The 18,686-nt window shown below is 43.9% G+C and overlaps 2 protein-coding genes across 6 annotated transcripts in view; one reads left to right on the forward strand and one right to left on the reverse strand.

Moving 5' to 3' along the window:
* The window catches only part of ETFA (electron transfer flavoprotein subunit alpha), a 46,678-nt gene extending 43,300 nt beyond the window's left edge, over positions 1-3,378 (forward strand). For both annotated transcript variants that reach the window (XM_074966053.1, XM_074966054.1), the window contains exon 12: positions 1,481-3,378. In XM_074966053.1, the coding sequence (XP_074822154.1) occupies positions 1,481-1,519 (39 nt within the window). In that variant the 3' untranslated portion in view covers positions 1,520-3,378. The remainder of the gene's footprint in view (positions 1-1,480) is intronic.
* Positions 3,379-15,135: 11,757 nt separating this feature from the next.
* TMEM266 (transmembrane protein 266) overlaps positions 15,136-18,686 on the reverse strand; it is a 125,347-nt gene continuing 121,796 nt past the window's right edge. For 2 of the 4 annotated variants that reach the window (XM_074966064.1, XM_074966063.1), the window contains one exon: positions 15,136-18,229. In XM_074966064.1, coding sequence (XP_074822165.1) covers positions 17,619-18,229 — 611 coding nt within the window. In that variant the 3' untranslated portion in view covers positions 15,136-17,618. The remainder of the gene's footprint in view (positions 18,230-18,686) is intronic. The other 2 variants (XM_074966065.1, XM_074966066.1) reach the window with 2 other exon arrangements.

The raw sequence follows: 18,686 nt of genomic DNA on the forward strand, positions 1-18,686 counted from the left end.
CTGGCATGAGCTCATAGTATATCCACTGAGGAAAGTAGGCAGAAACACTGCCAGCACTTAATGCCATTCCTGAACTAATGCCTGCTGGCTCGGCAGTAAACATGGGCCTTTTAATAAGCTGGAGACAAAGTGACATTCGGAAGAAACAACATGTAGACAATTTCCTTAATAAATTTTGTACGAACACATTATTTCCACCTAATGGAAATGTAGCTCTCTTAAATAATTGAGAGGCTATATTCATCAGTGGTGAGTTCAGCTGGGATCTTTGTGAGCTGGGGCAACCTGCAGCCTCTTAAAAGAAAAGGTAATTGATATTTTACACAAGTGACTAGGATAGGTTTTCAGTTGTATTCTATAGATTAATCTACCAACTCTTTACATGCATAACTGCTCTTCCTAGTGCTAGTCAGAATTACAGTGCAGCATGGCTGTGTTAAGTGGCAGAACCACAGCAAGTGCCAAGGCTTTGGCACTGACTCACTTTAAAAGGATTGTTTAATGCTAGTTAAATCAGCTTTTCAATTTCCTTTTTTATTGCTTAGTAACTAATTTTTTGAAGCTTGACTAGTAGATGCATTTTACCTTAACTATTTTTTTGGCCATGGTGATTGTTTGTTTACTGCCTATCACTTTCTCATCTCTTCAGAATTAAATTTTGCTGAAAATTAGAGGAACTAAACCAGTTTTCCAAGTAAATCATAGAAATGTACTGTAATGTCCTAAAGTGATTTTGATATTCCTCCCCGGGCTGGAACTAGAAATTTTGGGAACAGGACCTTTAACTATTATTGTAAGGATCTTCAAATACTGAAGGCTCTGTATGATTCTAATTCCACTGACTTCACTGGGGGGAAAAAATGGTAGCTGTGAGCTACTACTTATGTATCTAATGAAGCTTTACAGCAATGATAAAGATGCTTCTCCTAATATCAACACTACTGCATCTTAGTTTTTCTGTTGAAAAAAATCACTCCATTTAAATATTGAACAGGTGAACTGTAGAACTGTTCAGTACGCAGACATTACAGAATACCTCCAAGTGGTTATTGTATTGATTGAGATTAGAATCTGACCTTCAGTTGGGTTGAGCCCCATGGCTGAGTTCAGTGTGAAAACTTTTTTTTTATATAAAGACAAGCGAAATCTAAACAAGAGTTCATTAGGCTGTAATTCAAGAAGTGAGGGCTTGGCATATAAAATCATTTCTTGGTATTGTCTGTGTCATATGAACTTTAAACATAGGATTTCAGAACCTCTTTCTTCCCAGTCCTAGCAAACCTTTTCATAGAATATTAGGGTTGGAAGAGACCTCATGAGGTCATCTAGTCCAATCCCCTGCTCAAAGCAAGACCAACACCAACTAAATCATCCTAGCCAAGGTTTTGTCAAGCCGGGCCTCAAAAACCTCTAAGGATGGAGATTTTACCACCTTCCTTTGAAATTTGTACATACTTACTGTATCTGTTTAAATTTGCAGGTAGTTCCTGAGCTGACTGAAGCATTAAAGAAAAAGTGAAAGCACTCTTCAAATTTGAAGGGAAAGAAAAAAAAAATCTGTGCGCAATGCCCTTGAGTTGCTGGTTTCGGGCAGATTTTGAAACAATGAAAAACTGTACAAATTGTCTAAATTCTAACCCTGAATATCTTGTGTACTACACTCATTTACCTTTTCAGCTAATGTTGGATTGCAAACAATTTTGATTTTTTTTCCAATTCTGTAATAAAACATACACTATAAAATCTAGCAGCTGGCAGTGTGTCTGCTTTTTTAACTCAGAACTGGATTTGTGGTAGGGACAAAAATTATCCCTCTTTTCCAGAAACTTGCATTTGAGCTATATATTAGCTCAACACAGCCTCATGTCTCTTTTTGGCAAGATCACTAATAACAAGATTATTTGAACAAGTATGTTTAGCCTTTCAAAAACTTTATTCCAGATCCTCCAAATGTAGAGTGAAGAACTTCCTTCTGCTATATCTAGCCTTCACACTCAATGCTGCAGGATCTAAAACCAGAATTTCAGCTTTAACCCTTCATGATTTTGGCTTAATTTTTTAGCAGCAGTTTCCTTCTGCCTTGTAATTTATTTTATACTGACATGTGAGTACACAATTACTACTTTGAGTCTCTATATTATGTTTTTAAATAAAACCCAGTGCTTTTCTATTGAGTGAAGTTTTGATCCAAGAGTTTTTACCAGTCATGTCAATTATTATGACATCCATAATATTTATTATGCAAAGCAAAACTCCTTGAAAGAGTTTTATATTCTTTCTGGAACAACTATTTTGCTTTAAAAAGAAAACATCTGCAGCTGCTGGACTACACTGTGGGCTTAAATTACTAACTTTTTAAGAACAGCCATCGGAAGGATGGGCTTGAAAGCCTTCAGAAATCAAAATTATTTTAGTCACTGTGTGTATCTTAAAGGAGCTTTTACAAAGCTCAATTTTGGGTGGTATTATAGAATTGTTTAATATGCCAACAATAGAGACCTATTCTGTTTAACTGTGGATGAATTACTTGGGCTGCTATACAATGCTATTATCTCCAACATATAGCACTACTTTAAGTGGCAAACACTATATTGCAGATATTTGTTAGTGAAGTTCTTTACATAAAGTGTATATGCTACAAGTGACAAGCATGTGTAGTTATGCTTTGCCCAAACATTGACCCCTGCAGGAAACTAATATGCATTTGAACAATTAGCTATTTCTAGACAACTTAATGTCAATTCTAAACATTGTTTTGATTTAACAAATCACTATTAATGTTTAGAAGTGACATGTATGACAGTTAAAGAATCTTAACCTTATTTACAAAACTTAGACAAATTTAACTAGTCAGAGGAAACAGTAGCTAATACTAATTTACTGCTTTTCTTAATAGTGCATCTAGCAATAGGCTGTGGGTCACAGAAGTCCAATGGGGCTCCCTGGAAATATACTTTAAAATGTCCTTATCTCTTGATTCTTTTCCAGCAAGTCTCAGTTTTATATGGTCTTTCAGTTTTAATTTACTTTGATATTCTGTTCTGCTTTCTTGTGATCACTGTGTTAATGACAATCTAGCAAAGTTGGTGCTTAGCCTGGGATTTGTGAATGCAATCATATTAGTCAATATAATCAGAGTGTGAGGTGGTGATCGTTTTCATACCCATAGAGAGAATAACTGCTCCACCAAAACCAGAAACTTCAGACAGCCTGTCTGAGAGTGTTAAGAAGATAAAGAAACCACTGTGCAGAAAGAGAGGAGAGTCAACAGAAAGCTATGGATGAATTGCTAAGCGATGAATGCTATGGAATTCTTAACTATTGTAAGTGGTGTGAACAGTGAAGCTACATCTGACTCTAATAAATGATTCAAGCGACTGGGAGTTCTGAGAAATATTCTGTTGTAAGATAGGTACAGGGAATGTAGAGGAGATCTCGGTGCTAACAATCATTTATGCAACAAAGTGCTATATAGTTCCCCTAATATAATGCCCCTTCTGTTATGAGTGTCAGCAAACTTAGCTTCCTAGGACATCAACTGAGAATTCAAGACTATCACAGACTAACTTTTTTCTGCAAAAGGGCACTTGGTAAAGAAGAGCTTAACTATTATCTTCAACCCTTATACCTGCAGAAACCTCTCCATATGTACAGCTTGGCATAGCCTCCTAGTAAAATTCTCTGTTATTGAGCGCTGCTAAATAAGGTATTGTTAATCTCTGGCTTCTGTCCCCTCATGGGAGGAAAGGGGCATGCTTAGCTGGGCATTAATGGCAAGACAGATTGTCAAGGTTCCTTCCCCACTCTGAACTCTAGGGTACAGATGTGGGGACCTGCATGAAAACCTCCTAAGCTTACTTTTACCAGCTTAGGTTAAAACTTCCCCAAGGTACAAACTACTTTACCCTTTGCCCTTGGACTTTTGCTGCCACCACCAAACATTTAACCGGTTACTGGGAAAGCGTTGTTTGGAAACGTCTTTCCCCCCCAAAAATCCTCCCAACCCTTGCATCCCACTTCCTGGGGAAGGTTTGGTAAAAATCCTCACCAATTTGCATAGGTGACCACAGACCCAAACCCTTGGATCTTAAGAACAATGAAAAAGCATTCAGTTTCTGAAAAGAAGAATTTTAATAGAAGTAAAAATAATCACCTCTGTAAAATCAGGATGGTAAATACCGTACAGGGTAATTAGATTCAAAACAGAGAGAGTCCCTCTAGGCAAAACCTTAAGACACAAAGACAGGAATATCCATTCCTTTCAGCACAGCTTATTTCCTCAGCCATTTAAAGACATCATAATCTAACGCATCTCTAGCTAGATTACTTATTAAGTTCTAAGACTCCATTCCTGTTCTGTCCCCAGCAAAAACATCACACAGACAGACCAAGACCCTTTGTTTCTCCCTCCCCCCAGCTTTTGAAAATATCTTGTCTCCTCATTGGTCATTTTGATCAGGTGCCAGCGAGGTTGTCTTAACCCTTTACAGGCGAAAGGGTTTTTCCTCTGGCCAGGAGGGATTTTAAAGGTGTTTACCCTTCCCTTTATATTTATGACACAGATCATGAATGAGTAGTGCTGCTAAATCAAAGGCTGACTCTAGGTACTGATGGCCCAAGGTCTGTGTGGCTGGAACCAGATTTCCTAGATACAAGCCTGTGGGTCTCTGAATGTCCCCTGAGGAAAGTGAGTTTAAAAAAAAAAAAAAAGGGGAGGGGGTGGAATCTGCACTTAGTGTAACAGAATGTGGTCATTGGAGCTCAATCTAAGTCACAGACAATTCACTAGGTGTTAACTAACAGCCTGACTATACAATAGGCTACGGCTTGCCATACAGATACCACCTACAAATGGCTCTGGAAAAGACAGTTACCATGGCAAAGGCTTTCTTGGAAATAATGGGTTAGCTCTACAGAAGTTGCACTAGTTACTAAGGAAACTTACACCATTCTTACTAATTAATGGCTTACTTTTCAATCATGAAATACAAATTTATTTGAACAGCCTTAAACACACAGGGCAAAAACTCCTAATAAATAGCTAATGCTTTGGCCCTAACTTCTATATAATAAAAGTGAAATCAGACAGCTACACATCAGTGGTAACCCAGCACAAGATATTGCAGTTTTTTCCATCTTCCTACTGTACCACTGTCTCCAGACAGCCCTTTCCAGATTTTCTTCCTCCCCAGTTACTGATCCTAGAAGTTGTGCCAGGGTGGATTTGCTTTCCCAGCTGCTTAGAAAAAGGCTGCGTACACAGTAACAGTTTGGCTACTTAAACAGTCTGGTCATGTAAATGTACAAGTCATCAGTGAAATGCTATTTGGCAAGTAACAGCTCAACCACAGCCCATGTTTAACTTTGCAAGCCAGGCCAGCTTCTTAACAGTGCAGTGTGCTCTGAAGCATTGCTGACCAGGGTAATAGTCCAAGCCGAATCAGAACTGTAAGTTCTGTAAATGTAGTCAACATTCTTTCATGATTTCCAACCAATGGGTCTTAGCAAAAGTCCCTGCAAGTGTATTTTTTTGTAGAAGTAGTAACTTAAAGTCTCAAATCCTTTAGGAGCAATTTGTGCTAGGAGTTAAACATCACTCTGCTACACCAAGATCTAACAGAAACCACACCAGCCCCTAAATACAGACAAGTGTACAGAGCTGGAGTGTGGGGACACAGACACTGAGTTTGCATCAAGATATTTGGAGGATGAGTATTCCTCATGGACCTAGACTATGGCCAGTCTTGGCTATTGGGTTTAAGGCTAGTGGCAGTGACCAAATGGCTGACACACCAAGCGTGGGGGTCACTGAAGCAGTCGAGCATGAGGCGAACGTGTGATACAAGCAGTTAGCTTTTTCCAGTAATAGTTGATGGTGCTGGCAAGAGCAGAGAAAGTTAGAGAGTGTGTCTGAGGCATGACCAGGGGGGAGTGGGGGAGGTGGAAAAAAAGAGTGAGAAGAGGATAAAGTTGCAAAGCCTACCATAGGCTCAACAGATGCTCATGAGAATAAGGTGGAGGAGGGCATGCAATAACCTGGAGACCTTCAATGGTAGAAAAGAGAGTCAGTGGTAGCATGAACTAGGAACACATGGCTGTTAGCAGCATAGGCCCAGTGAAAGCCCAGCTCCGTGCATTGGCATCAGTGTGCTGCTAGAGCCCCTAATAAAAAATGGTGACACAGGATAAATGAGGGTCAGGAGCCAGGGTGAAAATAGTCTCCAGGGCTGGCAGGACTGAACCAAGAAGAGTTGGGCAAATGACAGCACCAAAGGAGCGGGAGAGGGGTGGATAGAGGAAAAGGCGTGCAAGGGCCTATAAGAAAGGAGCTAGGCAGTACAGGGCATCACAACATGGGCCTCTTCTGAAGGCAAAGGTGGCTATGAAGGCATTTGTGAAGAAAAAAGGCCAGATTGGAGAGGGCTGGATATTAATGAGTCAAATCACAACAAAGCACAAATGGAGCACAATGGGCAAGGCAGGTACACTCAAAACTGTTCCCCTACCCCTAGTCTCCTACCTACAGTCCTCGCCCAAACATGGGAATTTAGGTAGGGTGAATGGAGAACTAGATGCTGGTCAGATCTTGCATAGGAACATTCCTCTTACCAAAAAGTGCCATGGACTTGTTACTCATCAGGAAGGGGTCAGGCTGTTGGTATTATATTTCGTTCAGTGGATAACACCTCTAGTCACATAAACTGGGGTGTAAGTCAGTGCTTGTGTCTTAAAGGACTTATTACCCACGGCCAGGACCCCACCACTATGCTGGGCCGCATCTAGGGTTTCTTCAGAAGACGCCCATGTCAGTACTGGCTAGGCATGAGGGTACTTAGGTTAGACATTTTTGAGAGCTGGCAGACTCCAAAGCAATCTTCACATTTTACTGCACTGTCTGTTACTACCTCCTGTTCATACTTTTCCATTCAGCTAGCACTGTGGGAAGGGGATCTAGGGCTTTTTACTTCTCCATGACCGCTTCAAGCCAGTCATTACCCTGTGGTGGCTGTTTGACATTGGCAGGCCAGAGGAGAGGCAGCTATGGTATTGTGACAGGCACCCTTGGCGATAGCTGTATCAGAAAACCCAATGGGCAAGGAGGCTGAACTACCCTCTCTCTCACCCTGGGCTCTGCTTGCTCTAGAGTGCATCTCTCTGACCCGTCCTGTCACGTCAAGGGACAGCACTCAATTCAGTCCCAACGTTGCCTACGATTCACACGCATTTGGTGCCCCCTGCATTGTACAGCTGAAAAATCATTACAGAAAGTTATTTACGGTAAAGGGGTGAATCCCACAGCATGTCACGTTTCTTGCATTGATGACTATTTTGTGTCCAACACATTGGGTCCCATATCTGGGCACTGGCAGGGGGAGAGGCCTGTGGCTAATGTGAAATCCATGCAAAAAAACATTTAGAAGGGGGTTGCCGGGGGGTGGGGAAGGGAGGAGATCCTTCTGCTTCATTTCCCCCCTGCCCAGAGCGATCAGACAGATTGCGTACAGGGTGGGAACAGAGTGCTGCCGCATGAAGCGCTGCCAACAGTCTCTTCCACGACCAACAATAAATTTCAACAACAGACGTTCAATCAGCTCTGGACCTAATTAGATTAAATATTTGCCAGACGCCAATTCCAAATGTCCCCGCTCCCTGCATTGGAACCTAGGAAGCCAAAACCCATCATTTTACACTGACTGCTTAAAGCCAAAATGGAAAAGTGGGGGCAGAAGGGAAGGAGCCTTGCATCTCAATGGCCTTTGTGGCACTTAAAGCTGCTGCTGCTGCTGCACTGTGCTTCCTTGATTGAATTGTTTTGTATTAAGCTAGTGCCGCCCTCCGGTCCAATGCAGTTGCTGTTTGTTTTCAGGTCCAGGTGGCTTTCCAAAGAGTTCCATGCCATAGCCGACTTCCATCTACACCACGTGAAACAATCACTTACTGCAGGATGTGAGGGTGCAGGGGAGAAGCACCAACATACATTTCAGAACAGGAGTGAATGGCAAAAATTCAGCACAGTTGAATTCTCCACCCACTGGCAATATCTAATAGGGGATTTCTAGTGCCTTAGCACCTAAATTAATACCCCCTCCTGTGGCTGGGAGGCCTGATGTGCCAGAAAACTTGGAGCAGAGATTTGGTTTCATTACCAGCTCCACTCTGATTAGAGCATGGGCTGAGAGTGCATAATGTATACTAGCGTGGGCCAGTTCTCTTCCTCCTCCAGCTCTTTTTCAATTTCACTTCATTTTAAAAAGATCCTATTTCTGCCTGCTCTCTGCTGCAGCAGTGGCTTCATATGGAGCAGAACTTCAAAACAGAGGCCAGGGTGTATTATAGACCGGGCTGCTAGACCTTTGTTGTTAAGGTTGCTTGACACTTCCCATTACAAGACCCTGTTTTCAGTTGCTAATAACTTTAGGTGCCTACCTCAGGCTGAATAATAATCTTTTATTTCAGCCATAATGGTTCCCCTGTTTCTGAGAAGGTGGGCAGGGAACAATACATTGTTTTGCCCACCTTAGTGGCAAATAAAAACTCTCCCCCCCTCCTGTCCCGTGCTTTGAAGCAGGGACTTGAAATTTGGTGGTGGTGGGGAGGGAGGGCAGGCGGTGGCCTTTGTGTCAGGCCTTGTATTTGGCCAGAGGGTGCCTTTTGCAATGAAAATCTGCCCAATGTAGCCAAGTTTAAAATAAACTGCAACTTTGATTTTAGCAGCGAATATCTCCACAGAGTCTATCCTCACTAGCACACTCAAGCCTCTCACGTTCTTTAGTGCGGAGTCTGACCAGTCTGGCTTTCGTCACGTATGCTCCAGCCCAGGGTGACAAGGGCAAAGCCTGATGTTTGCTGTAATTGCTGCTCTGGGCTGGGGTGAGGCCAGGCAACGGAACAGTGAGCCGGGAGTCCGTGCTCTCAGTGACTCCTGCTGTCAGCCAGGCAGCGTGGAAGAGGAAGCCACCTAACTTGAATGCCGAGTATACAAAAGCTGAAGTGCGGGGAGGGAAAAGGAGAACACGGGGAGCCTGGTGACACTGGATCTGGAGGCAGGTGAGACTGTGATTGGGAGTTGGGAAGGGGAGATTGGTACTGGCTCAGCAAGGAGATTGGACCTAGGGAGAGAGTGGGAGACCAGGACTGGGAGCCAGATGATTGTGGGGGATGGGGGAGATCTGTGGGGAGGAAAACCAGTGAGATTGGATGAGGAGCTTTTGGGGGATGGGGAGGAGGCTTTGCCCTGGCTGGCCAAGGAGACTGGGACTAGGAAACAGTGGGGGAGAGGGGAGAACAGGAGCAGCAGGGAGGGAGGAGAGATCTGACAAGGAGCTGGCGTATGGGGGTGGAGAGCTGGGACTGGCTGTGCAAAGAGCCTGGGATGAGAAGCCAGGGAGATGGTGGGGGAGAGACTGAGACTGGATGAGGAGCCTTGGGATGGAGGTGCAGGCTGGGATCCAGGGAACCAGGAGGGGGATCTGGGACTGGCACTGGCTGGGCAAGGAGACTGGGTGCAAGGAGTTGGGGTGGGAGGGAAAACTGGGGGGGTGGCTGGACCAAGAGTTTGGGACTGGATGTGGGAGGGAATGAGAGTTGGGGGAGGAGAAGCCTAGGGGGGGAGACAAGGACTGCCTTAGAAGACTGGATGAGGAGCATGGGGTGGAGAATAGAGTGAGCTGGGACAAGTCAAAAGGGACCAGGCTGCAGGAAATGGGCAGGAGAGTCTGTGTCCACCAGAACACATTTCCCTCCAAAGCCTGGGATGGCATCCAAGATTCCCAACTCTCATCCTTCCTCTGCTCTCAGCACACAGACTACGGCGATTCCAGAGGTTGTATTATTCAGTTACGTACTAGTCACTCTGTAGTACAATTCACACAGGGCTGTGAATTGCATGCACAGATCTAATACTAGAGTGTTATTCCCCAACCCATCCCTCACACCCCAGCAGTGGGACAGAGGCACTAGCTCAGTATGAAAGGAGAGAGGTCGTATACCTTTGAAATCTCCATAAAACCTCCCGTTAGATATTGTGAAGAGGCACATGAGTGGAATATGGTGAATGACAGAGAATTACCTTTTAGTTCTTCTCTTCCATAAATCACTGTGCTGTTCCATTTGGTAGCTCGTGTCCCAGAGCAAAGAGGAATCCATCCTTCCTTCTTTTTAAAGGGTTTCCTTTTTCCCCTCTCCATTTGTCCTAGTTCATTTTGTTAGAGGAACTGGCACTAGGCTGCCTGGGAAAGGAGCAGGAGCGGTCTCTTTCTATTCACCAAGGGAGCTGAGCTGCAAACAGCCACTTCCTGCAAACCACAGTCTTTGGGCAGGGGCAAATCCAGCTGGAATTAACTGAGTCACAGGTGGACTGTTAGCAGCTATCAGGAAAGAAGCTGCCTGAGCAGTGACAAAGCTGGCTCAGGCTTTGGGAGTCTTGAAGGGAGAAGAGGCACAAGTTGCGGTATAAGCTAACGTAACAGTGGCTGGGGCTGTACATTCTTAGCTGCAGCCTGGAGAGATTTTGCTCTTTCGTCATTTTATCTTATTTCCTCTTCTTTTGAAGCTCTGTGTTGTGCATTTGCCTGGCTGAGCCCTCGCTATTAGCCACACTTTACTGCTGGATGTGTTAGCAGAGATGCCAGCCAAAAGCCAAAGGAAGCTAAGTACATGCTGTGAGCTCCTGACAGGGATACAAAAGCAGGGCCCTTCAGCTTCTGTACAAAATAATAATGACCATTGGAGACAAGAGGAGGTAAATCTGGCCTAACGCATAGAGAAACTGTACTGATCTGTGTCCCCAGCAGCCACTGGTTTGTCACTTCTGCCTGGCTGGCTCCTGCAATTCTCTTGTCATTCTGGCTCTTTCCTTGTGCTGAGCCCTAACATTGCCCCCATCCCCCAAGCTCATTTGCCCACTGAGCCCCTCCCCAAAATGTATCCTTTTCTTGTCTGTGACACATACAAAACCTAACAACACTAAAGGCAGAGGAAAAGCTAACATCTCTAGGACCAGGCACACCCCCTAGTCTGAGCTAAAACAGCCCGTTCTTTTTGTAACAGCATCCTTTTCCCTCCCCCCCTTCCAACCTGTTTGTGTCACCCATGTCTTGTCTTTTGGCCTCTGGGCTCTTTGGGGCAAGGACCGTCATTTCCTATATGTTTGGACAGTCCTGAGCACAATGAGGCTAAATGATAGCAAGTTATTTTGGCTCATGTTTGCCTGAGCGTTCAGCTGTAAATAGTTCCTGCCACTTCCTTTGCAACCCTGTGCTTGTAACTTGCACTAAGGTAGACATTCCAGACTCCCGGGATTGATACATGAATCACTGCTAGGGGATCAACGAAGCAGAGGAAGGAAGGACTCACTTACTCCTGGTTAAACACAACATAGAACAAACAGAGTACAGGAAGCTCCACTGATGATGAGCATAGAACTGCCTGTATACAGCTCTGAAAAATTACTTGAACCCCATGTAGCTGGGTTGCCCCAGGGACACTTCCCTCCAGTATTTTCCTTCCAAACAAAATCAACCTCAGTTCTGGGTGGGTGGGAGAATTCCAAACATGTTCTCTGGAAAACAAATCTTTGGTAGGGCTGGCTGGCTAGATGTTTTTAGGGATTGCTCCAATGCCCCTTGTCATCCACGGGACTCGGATCAGGACCAAACTTGCACCCTGAGAGAGGGAGAGCTTGGGTCTGGCCTCCCCTTCAACAGCCTCATACCTTCATGAAGCCACATGACCAGAACATTACACAATGCTGCTTGCTGTTGGAACCACTAGCATTGACGCTGCTCCAGCAAAAATGGGTTTGGGATGTGGATGGACAGATGTCACAGAGGCTGCTGAGTCCTTGCTTTTCCCAATCATTCTCGTCTGCATCTGCGATGCTGTTAATAACAATGTTGATTTGAACTTCAAACCGGCAGCCTCTGCTTAACTCTCCCCCGCCCCTGCACTGGAATATCAGGGACGTTTCAAGTCATGCCTGAGGTGTCCTGGTAAGGCAGAACGGGCAATCTTGGGCTCTGTCTGCACTGGATGTGGCTCTCACTATTAATCCCCAACTTCTATAAACATTAAATACATTCCAAAAGTCTTAAGATAAAAAGTGCTGGTGTGCTCATGCATTTGAGAAGCCAAACGGTGGTAAAGTAGGGGGGTATTCTGAGAATAACCCTCCTGCTTTACAAATCCTATGGGTAATCTTAGCAACAAACTGGGTACTTGCCTTTATTACCTGCAGTCTGGGAGCTGCAACCAATTCACATAAGGAGGAGCTGATGTTCTGAGAGCTTTCATGTGGTTTGTTGCTGTGAGAAACAGCTCCCTTGGTAGCCAGGCATTCCAAGTATCTGTTTCATTTAGTTTCAGACTTGCAAGGCAGTACGATCACATCATTGAGTAGCAGGGGTGGGGGGAATCACAAAAATACATATATACTGAAACAACAGTAAGGACACGAATACATTTTTCTCCTGCAAATTCTGGCTCCTTACTTGGTCCATAGAATCACTACAATGGATGTGCATTGCAGTGCATAATGTAGAACACATTAGATCATATTCTCTTCTCAGATGTGACCAATATCAAAACACAACTGTGTGATTAACCCCTGGACTGCTCTACAGCGTGATTAGCACACCTCAGGAGCATGATCTCTAATACAGTTACAGCCCAATGACTAGAACTATTAACATTGTTCCTCTGGTTTGTAGACATTGTTACATGTGATTGCTTTCCCTGGTTGGTATGGGTGTCTTCTATTATTCTGAGGTGGGGGGACAGCATCCCTTATGTATAATTACATGCAGGGAAAAGGCAGAAGAACTGTGAACTAACTTGACCCTGTTGGGCAGCCGGGGTGGGGGTGGGAAACGCGGGGGGATGTCAGCAGAGAATGAGGCTCTCCTTGGCTGATCCCAGACAATGAACTTGTCTGTCAGCGAGTAATTTAAAAGCAAAGGATCCAGGTCCTGAGAACAAAATAATTTGACCCAAATGCTTAAAATAAAACAAAATAAATAAAATCCTTTGTGTAACAGGCCAGGTAATATAAGTCCAAATGCAAGAATGAGGAAGATGGTTTCAAGTAACAGCAGCTCTCGGAGGTGACAGAGGGCTTATCATTATAATGAGCTCTCAAGCCAAACAAGTTGAGCTCTTTGGTTTTTTAAATTCAGTTTCTGTGGCTCATGAAGATCAACAAACAGCTTTCGTGGCCTAGCTAATTTTCTGAGGCGTTAGTTGGTGATGGGCAGATGGGAGACCAGAGAGCTGATGCTGCCTGCCATATTGCTTTAGCAGTTAGGGTGCAAGAAGCAGGGGTTAGAAGTTAGTTTCAAGGAATATTGGAACTTGAGCTGTCTTTACGATGTGCTTTCTGACTCCCAAAGCCTGCTGCTCTTTAGTTTACACAACAGCCTCTGAGGGATCCTAATAATTGGCAGTGAGGAAAATGGAAGAAATAACCCCAAATGATTTTATTCTGCCCATGCAGTCTGTGATACTGTAACATTTAAATTGAATAAGAGCTGAGCGGGGTATGTAAGAACGGGCAGCTATTTTTAGCGCTGTATGCTGAACAGATGTTAACCTTAGTGGATACAGCCTTCTACCACCCTGAAGCTGGATTCGCTCATTAAATTATGATATTGGAAACGTAAACCTCAGCTCTTCTAATTATACCCACATTAAATCAAGATCTGGTGCCAGGTTAGCTAGCTTGTTAGTATCACTTCCCTTCCCCCCATGCTTTCTCCCAGGCTTTTCCCTCTGTGGCATGGCGGAAAATGAGTACAGGTTACTATGAGTAATACGTTTGTCATTGTCATACCACACTTACCTTGCAAGGTATACACTGAACTTCATAAATGTATTTAATGCAGTGGCCGCCACTGTTCCCTCTAATTTTTTCCTCTCATGTGTGGAATGAATTTTGTTATGTGCACCCATATGGAGGTGATGTGTGACAAACCACGTTCATATTGGTGCACATAACTAAATTAATGGGGGTGGGGGGCAAAGGGTTCAGAGTGTGGGAGGAGGCTCAGGGCTGGGGCAGAGGGTTTGGGTGCAGGGGGTGAGGGCTCCGGCTTGAGGTGAGGGCTCTGGGATGGGCTGGGGATGAGGGGTTCAGGGGGGTGGGAGGGGACTCAAGGGCTGGGGCAGAGCATTGGGGTGGGGGTGGGGTGAGGGCTCCAGCTGGGGGGGTGCAGGCAGGCTGCCCTGGGCCTGGGGCCAGAGAACTCCCCCCAGCCCTCTCCCCGCCGACAGCAGCGAGCTCCGGGGGCGGGGCCCCTCCCTCCCCGCTGGCAGCAGCAAGTGAGCTCCCAGAACCACGGGAGAGGCCCGTGGCAGTCCTGCACACCCCAACTTGCTCCCCTCCCCAGTCCCCGTCCACTGCTGCTGCGGCCCTTTATAGCCGGCTGTGTGGCTGCGCAGCTTAGAGGGAACTTAGGACTGGCTACTTATCTATGTAAATTACAAATACCCACAGCGTGCATGGGTTACAGAAGTGTTTTATATGCACGTTTCGTTGTGTTAACATACTTCACAATTTGATAAAAATGAATTCTTCAGTCCTGATCCTGCAAACACTTACTCACGTGCTTAATTTTACTGCTGTTAGTAACAAATCTCTAGTACTACTCTCGGTAGTAAAGCTAAGCTCATGCATAAGTGTTTGTCTTGGCTTTTTAAAAAATAGTTACACAGCTGTACAGTACCAAATGCCAGCCAGGAACGCTGCATGCCTGGAAGGAGTGTTTGACTGGATACTTTTTAAAAGCTGGGTGTGTCATCTAAAGGCAAAATGCTCCCATACAAAGCAAAAAATCCATTGCTGATCTGTGGAAAAAGAATGATCAATGCAAAATTCCCTCCAGTCCCCAAGAAGGGAGTTGGCTTCTCCCAAGCACAGAACTAACGATCCCCTTCAATCTATCAAATTCCACACAGTCATCCAATTTTTGTTTAAAGATATTAGTACTTGACTTTACCACTTCACTTGGAAGCTCATTCCACTCACTCACCACGCTCTCCACAAGACTCAGCAAAACGCAAATGAATAAGCATTTATTGTCCAAATATATAAATGAGGCATCCAGAGTAGAGCTACTTTGAAGGGGAACCTTATGGAAACTCATGTCTCCTTTTTAACTTTCCCTAGGGAAGCAGGTACAAGTTTGGGGAATGGTATGGTGGAGAAATGTATCCATCTAGCAAATAGTAGGACCATATATGGCTTTTCGTTAAAGCCAGACATCACATACTTCAATTAAAAACACAGAAAGTTGCAGTTGGCTAGCTTGCAAGGATCTCTGGCTTAAAACAAAAAAAAGGGAAAGCAGTTGTTCCTTTTCTGTTGGGGAGCTTTTTGACTGACCCCATTTATGGCCATTTTCAAAGGTACTTATCACCCAGCAGCTCCCACTCAGGTGCCTACAGAGCAGCTGTGCTCTTTTGAAAACCTGGCCCCAGTTGTGAATGAGGAGCACTCCTGAAAAACTGGCCTTTACTGCCCACTTAGTCTTATGAGCAGAAACAGCTGTATTTTGTGAATTCGTTTTCTAGACAGCCATCTAACAGAAGAATAAGGGGCACTCACTGAAATTAGGGTGCAGCAAATTAAAACTAGAACATGGATACCACTTATAATGCAACCCCATGATGCAAAATATTATGGATGCAAAAGGAAGTTTCATAAAACTTTATATGACTAAAACCAGCAGCAGCAGTTTTGCTAGCTAGGGAACTTAAGCAGATCACCAGCTGAGGTCAGAAAGTCTCCTTCCTCTTCATGGTACAGTAATACACAGTTAAGTGCACTGTGCAGGTTTTACTCCTTCCTTTGAATCACCCAGAACTGGCCACTGATGGAAACAGGCTATTGGACTTATGTACCATTGGTCTGACCTGCTAATGGCAGGTCCTATGTTCTTATCCCAACCGACAGCTGAAATACTTGCAAGTGCTCCAGTCTAGCAAGTAGACCGTAAAATGGATAATTTCCTGAGATATTAACCAATCATTGCCTTTGATAATGCCCAATTTTCACATATGGGCAAGTGTTCTAGGGCCTGACTGTCCCTGACAGTGCATGGGTAACTTCCACTGAAACCCTAGGAGCTGCATATGTGTGTTTGCCAGGACAGTTGGGCCCCTAATACTTGTAAAGGTGGATTTGATCAATACACCGTCCCATAAAACCAGTGCTGTACCTAAAAGGGACAGAAAAGCACATGGATTTTCACTGGATCTGTTCTGTAAATTGTAAACAATTCAACTATAAATAAATAAAAAAAACCTCAATGCCTCATGCTCTAAGCTGTACTGTGGTTGCTTTGAGTCACACCACTGGTGCAAATAAGTCTTAAATCTGGCATGCAAATAATAATAAATAATAACAGCTGGCTATGGGAGGATGACCCCACTGCAGGGGGATCTGCCAGTGGCATACAACTGGTGTACTGGTCCTTATGCCAGCCCTCTCCCTGTGGCCTTTAGGCAGTATGCAGCTGGGGAAAAGAGGTCTGGCCTCCATATTGGGCAAGTTACAGCAAGCAGCCTTTTGGCTCTCCTAACTTATCCCTGGGCATGAGCTGAGCACATAGCTGGCCCATCTACCTTGGCATAAACTCCTGTGTTGTACTGTGCACTCCTCAGCCACAGCTGAGGATCTGGGCCAAAGGCGTTACACCTGCTGCTAGATACTACTAGGTTAGAGGAGAACCTTAGCGTTAACTTTCAAATTGTCTTAAGGAGCTGAACTGTCTTAAAAGTTCTTGTGACGATAAAAAAAGTTTGTGTCCACTTTCAATAGTCACTGTACATTCAAGTGAGTTCAATGTACTACTTCATTAAACTCAGAGTCAAATGTAAATGAGATTAAAATATTTTCCAAAATGGAAGATCTAAAGCCACAGTAATTATCTCATGAATCTAGCTTACCTACAAATCTGTGAATAAAAACACTGAATGAACATCTATTTTGTTCGGTTTTTTTAATTAAAATTGAATTTGCAAAATGTCCATTTTTCACTCGTGTTGACTTGGAAGTGAAAATGATATTTTCTTTTCCAAAATATTGTTTTTAAAGAGCTCATGCTAAAATAAAAACAGATCACACTTTTTCCCTTTAATCTGCATCACCCAAAGTGCTCCTTGAAAAAAGATTTTGGGAAGAACAAAAATAATTGCAGAATTTGTACAAAGGGGTTTACAGCTGTTGTCATGTACAAAGGGACAGTAAGAAATCGTAGAAGGAGAAGTTTACATCTGCATGTACCATACCCTGCTGAAGCTTGACCTGATAGAAGGCTGATCAGAGTTCCATAAAAATTGTTGTTGTATTTTTAAAAAAACCTCACAAAACCAAGATTAAGAATATGTACATCTTTGAGGTCATTGTTTTGTAATATAGAACATTTTCTCTTCATCCAGGGATTGGCCCGAGGACCTCTGAAGCTAGAAATGTCATGGATTCATGTTGGCTCTCAGAACTCATGCATTTTATGAATATTCAATTCATTCAAACCACGCAAGGAGCAAGATATCCAGCCAGTGATTGTTCTGAGGGCGCCATTAAAGCTCTAGAATGTCTCGTCCTTTTCTACCACTGTGGAGAACTATGAATCTGGGACCCTATTCATCTTTTGCTCTTTGGATTCCAAAGATTTGTACTTTTCATTGATCACCGAGGCAGTTTGCTGAAGGTGAATAACTGGCTTAATCTGGAGCACATCAAAGCTCTCTTGGTTCTTCTTGTTGTAAATGTTCACTCTATGTTCCAGCTCAGGACTGGCTTTGGTGGACCCTGCTGGACTAGGCAATTTAAGGTTGACTGGATCTAAGCCTTTTTGTGTCAAGCAAGAATCCTCTGACAATGATGATAACAGTTCCTGAACTACTGCATTGCTGACCCTATGCCTTGCAGAATCCATTTGATCATGTTTTGCATTCCCAGCCCTGTCTAAGGGGCAGTATTCAGAGGGTTCCTCCCGGGTGGTACTGCAGTCTGTGGAAGAGCCAAAGGTTTGGCTGCTGTCACTCTGGGCTCTGGTTACAGAGCTGTCTGTAGATCTGGAGGCACTGCCTGATGTGACACTAACAGAAGTTCCATTACTTCCTATCTTTATGGGCACTTCCACTGTGAACAGGTCAGAAGATATGTTGGGGTGGTGCACGTCAATGGCTGTTGTGGTAATGACACAAATACCAGCTTCAGGAACTCCGCTGTCTGTAAGTAAAATAATAGAAATGTCTATTGAAAATAGCCTGTCTCTGAAATCTGTGAAGATAGTCTCGACAGCATATTTTCACGTAAAATTGTTTGATAAGTGGAGAGAGCTGATTACATTCACAGAAATATTTTATTTGTATTTTCTGTAGTGCCTAGGAGCCCTAGTAATAAAACAGGACCCCATCGTGCTGGGTGGTGTACAAATACAGAACAAAAAAAGACAGCCCCTACCCCAAAGAGCTTACAGTTTAAAATTTGTGTATCCAAAAAATACTGTATTTGCAAATGTCCCATAATGGAATCTGTGGTCACTTGGACACAGGAAGGTGTATATGGGACTGATATACTCCTGATTATTTTTAAACACATTTGGGAGTAAATTTTTTTAAGTGGAACATAAAAATGCCACACAAGCAGTGGTATTTTTGTTAACCAAATTTGCACAGAGTCAAGT

Source organism: Natator depressus, chromosome 10 (assembly GCF_965152275.1).
Source record: "Natator depressus isolate rNatDep1 chromosome 10, rNatDep2.hap1, whole genome shotgun sequence".
In the NCBI taxonomy this organism is placed as follows: Eukaryota; Metazoa; Chordata; order Testudines; family Cheloniidae; genus Natator; species Natator depressus.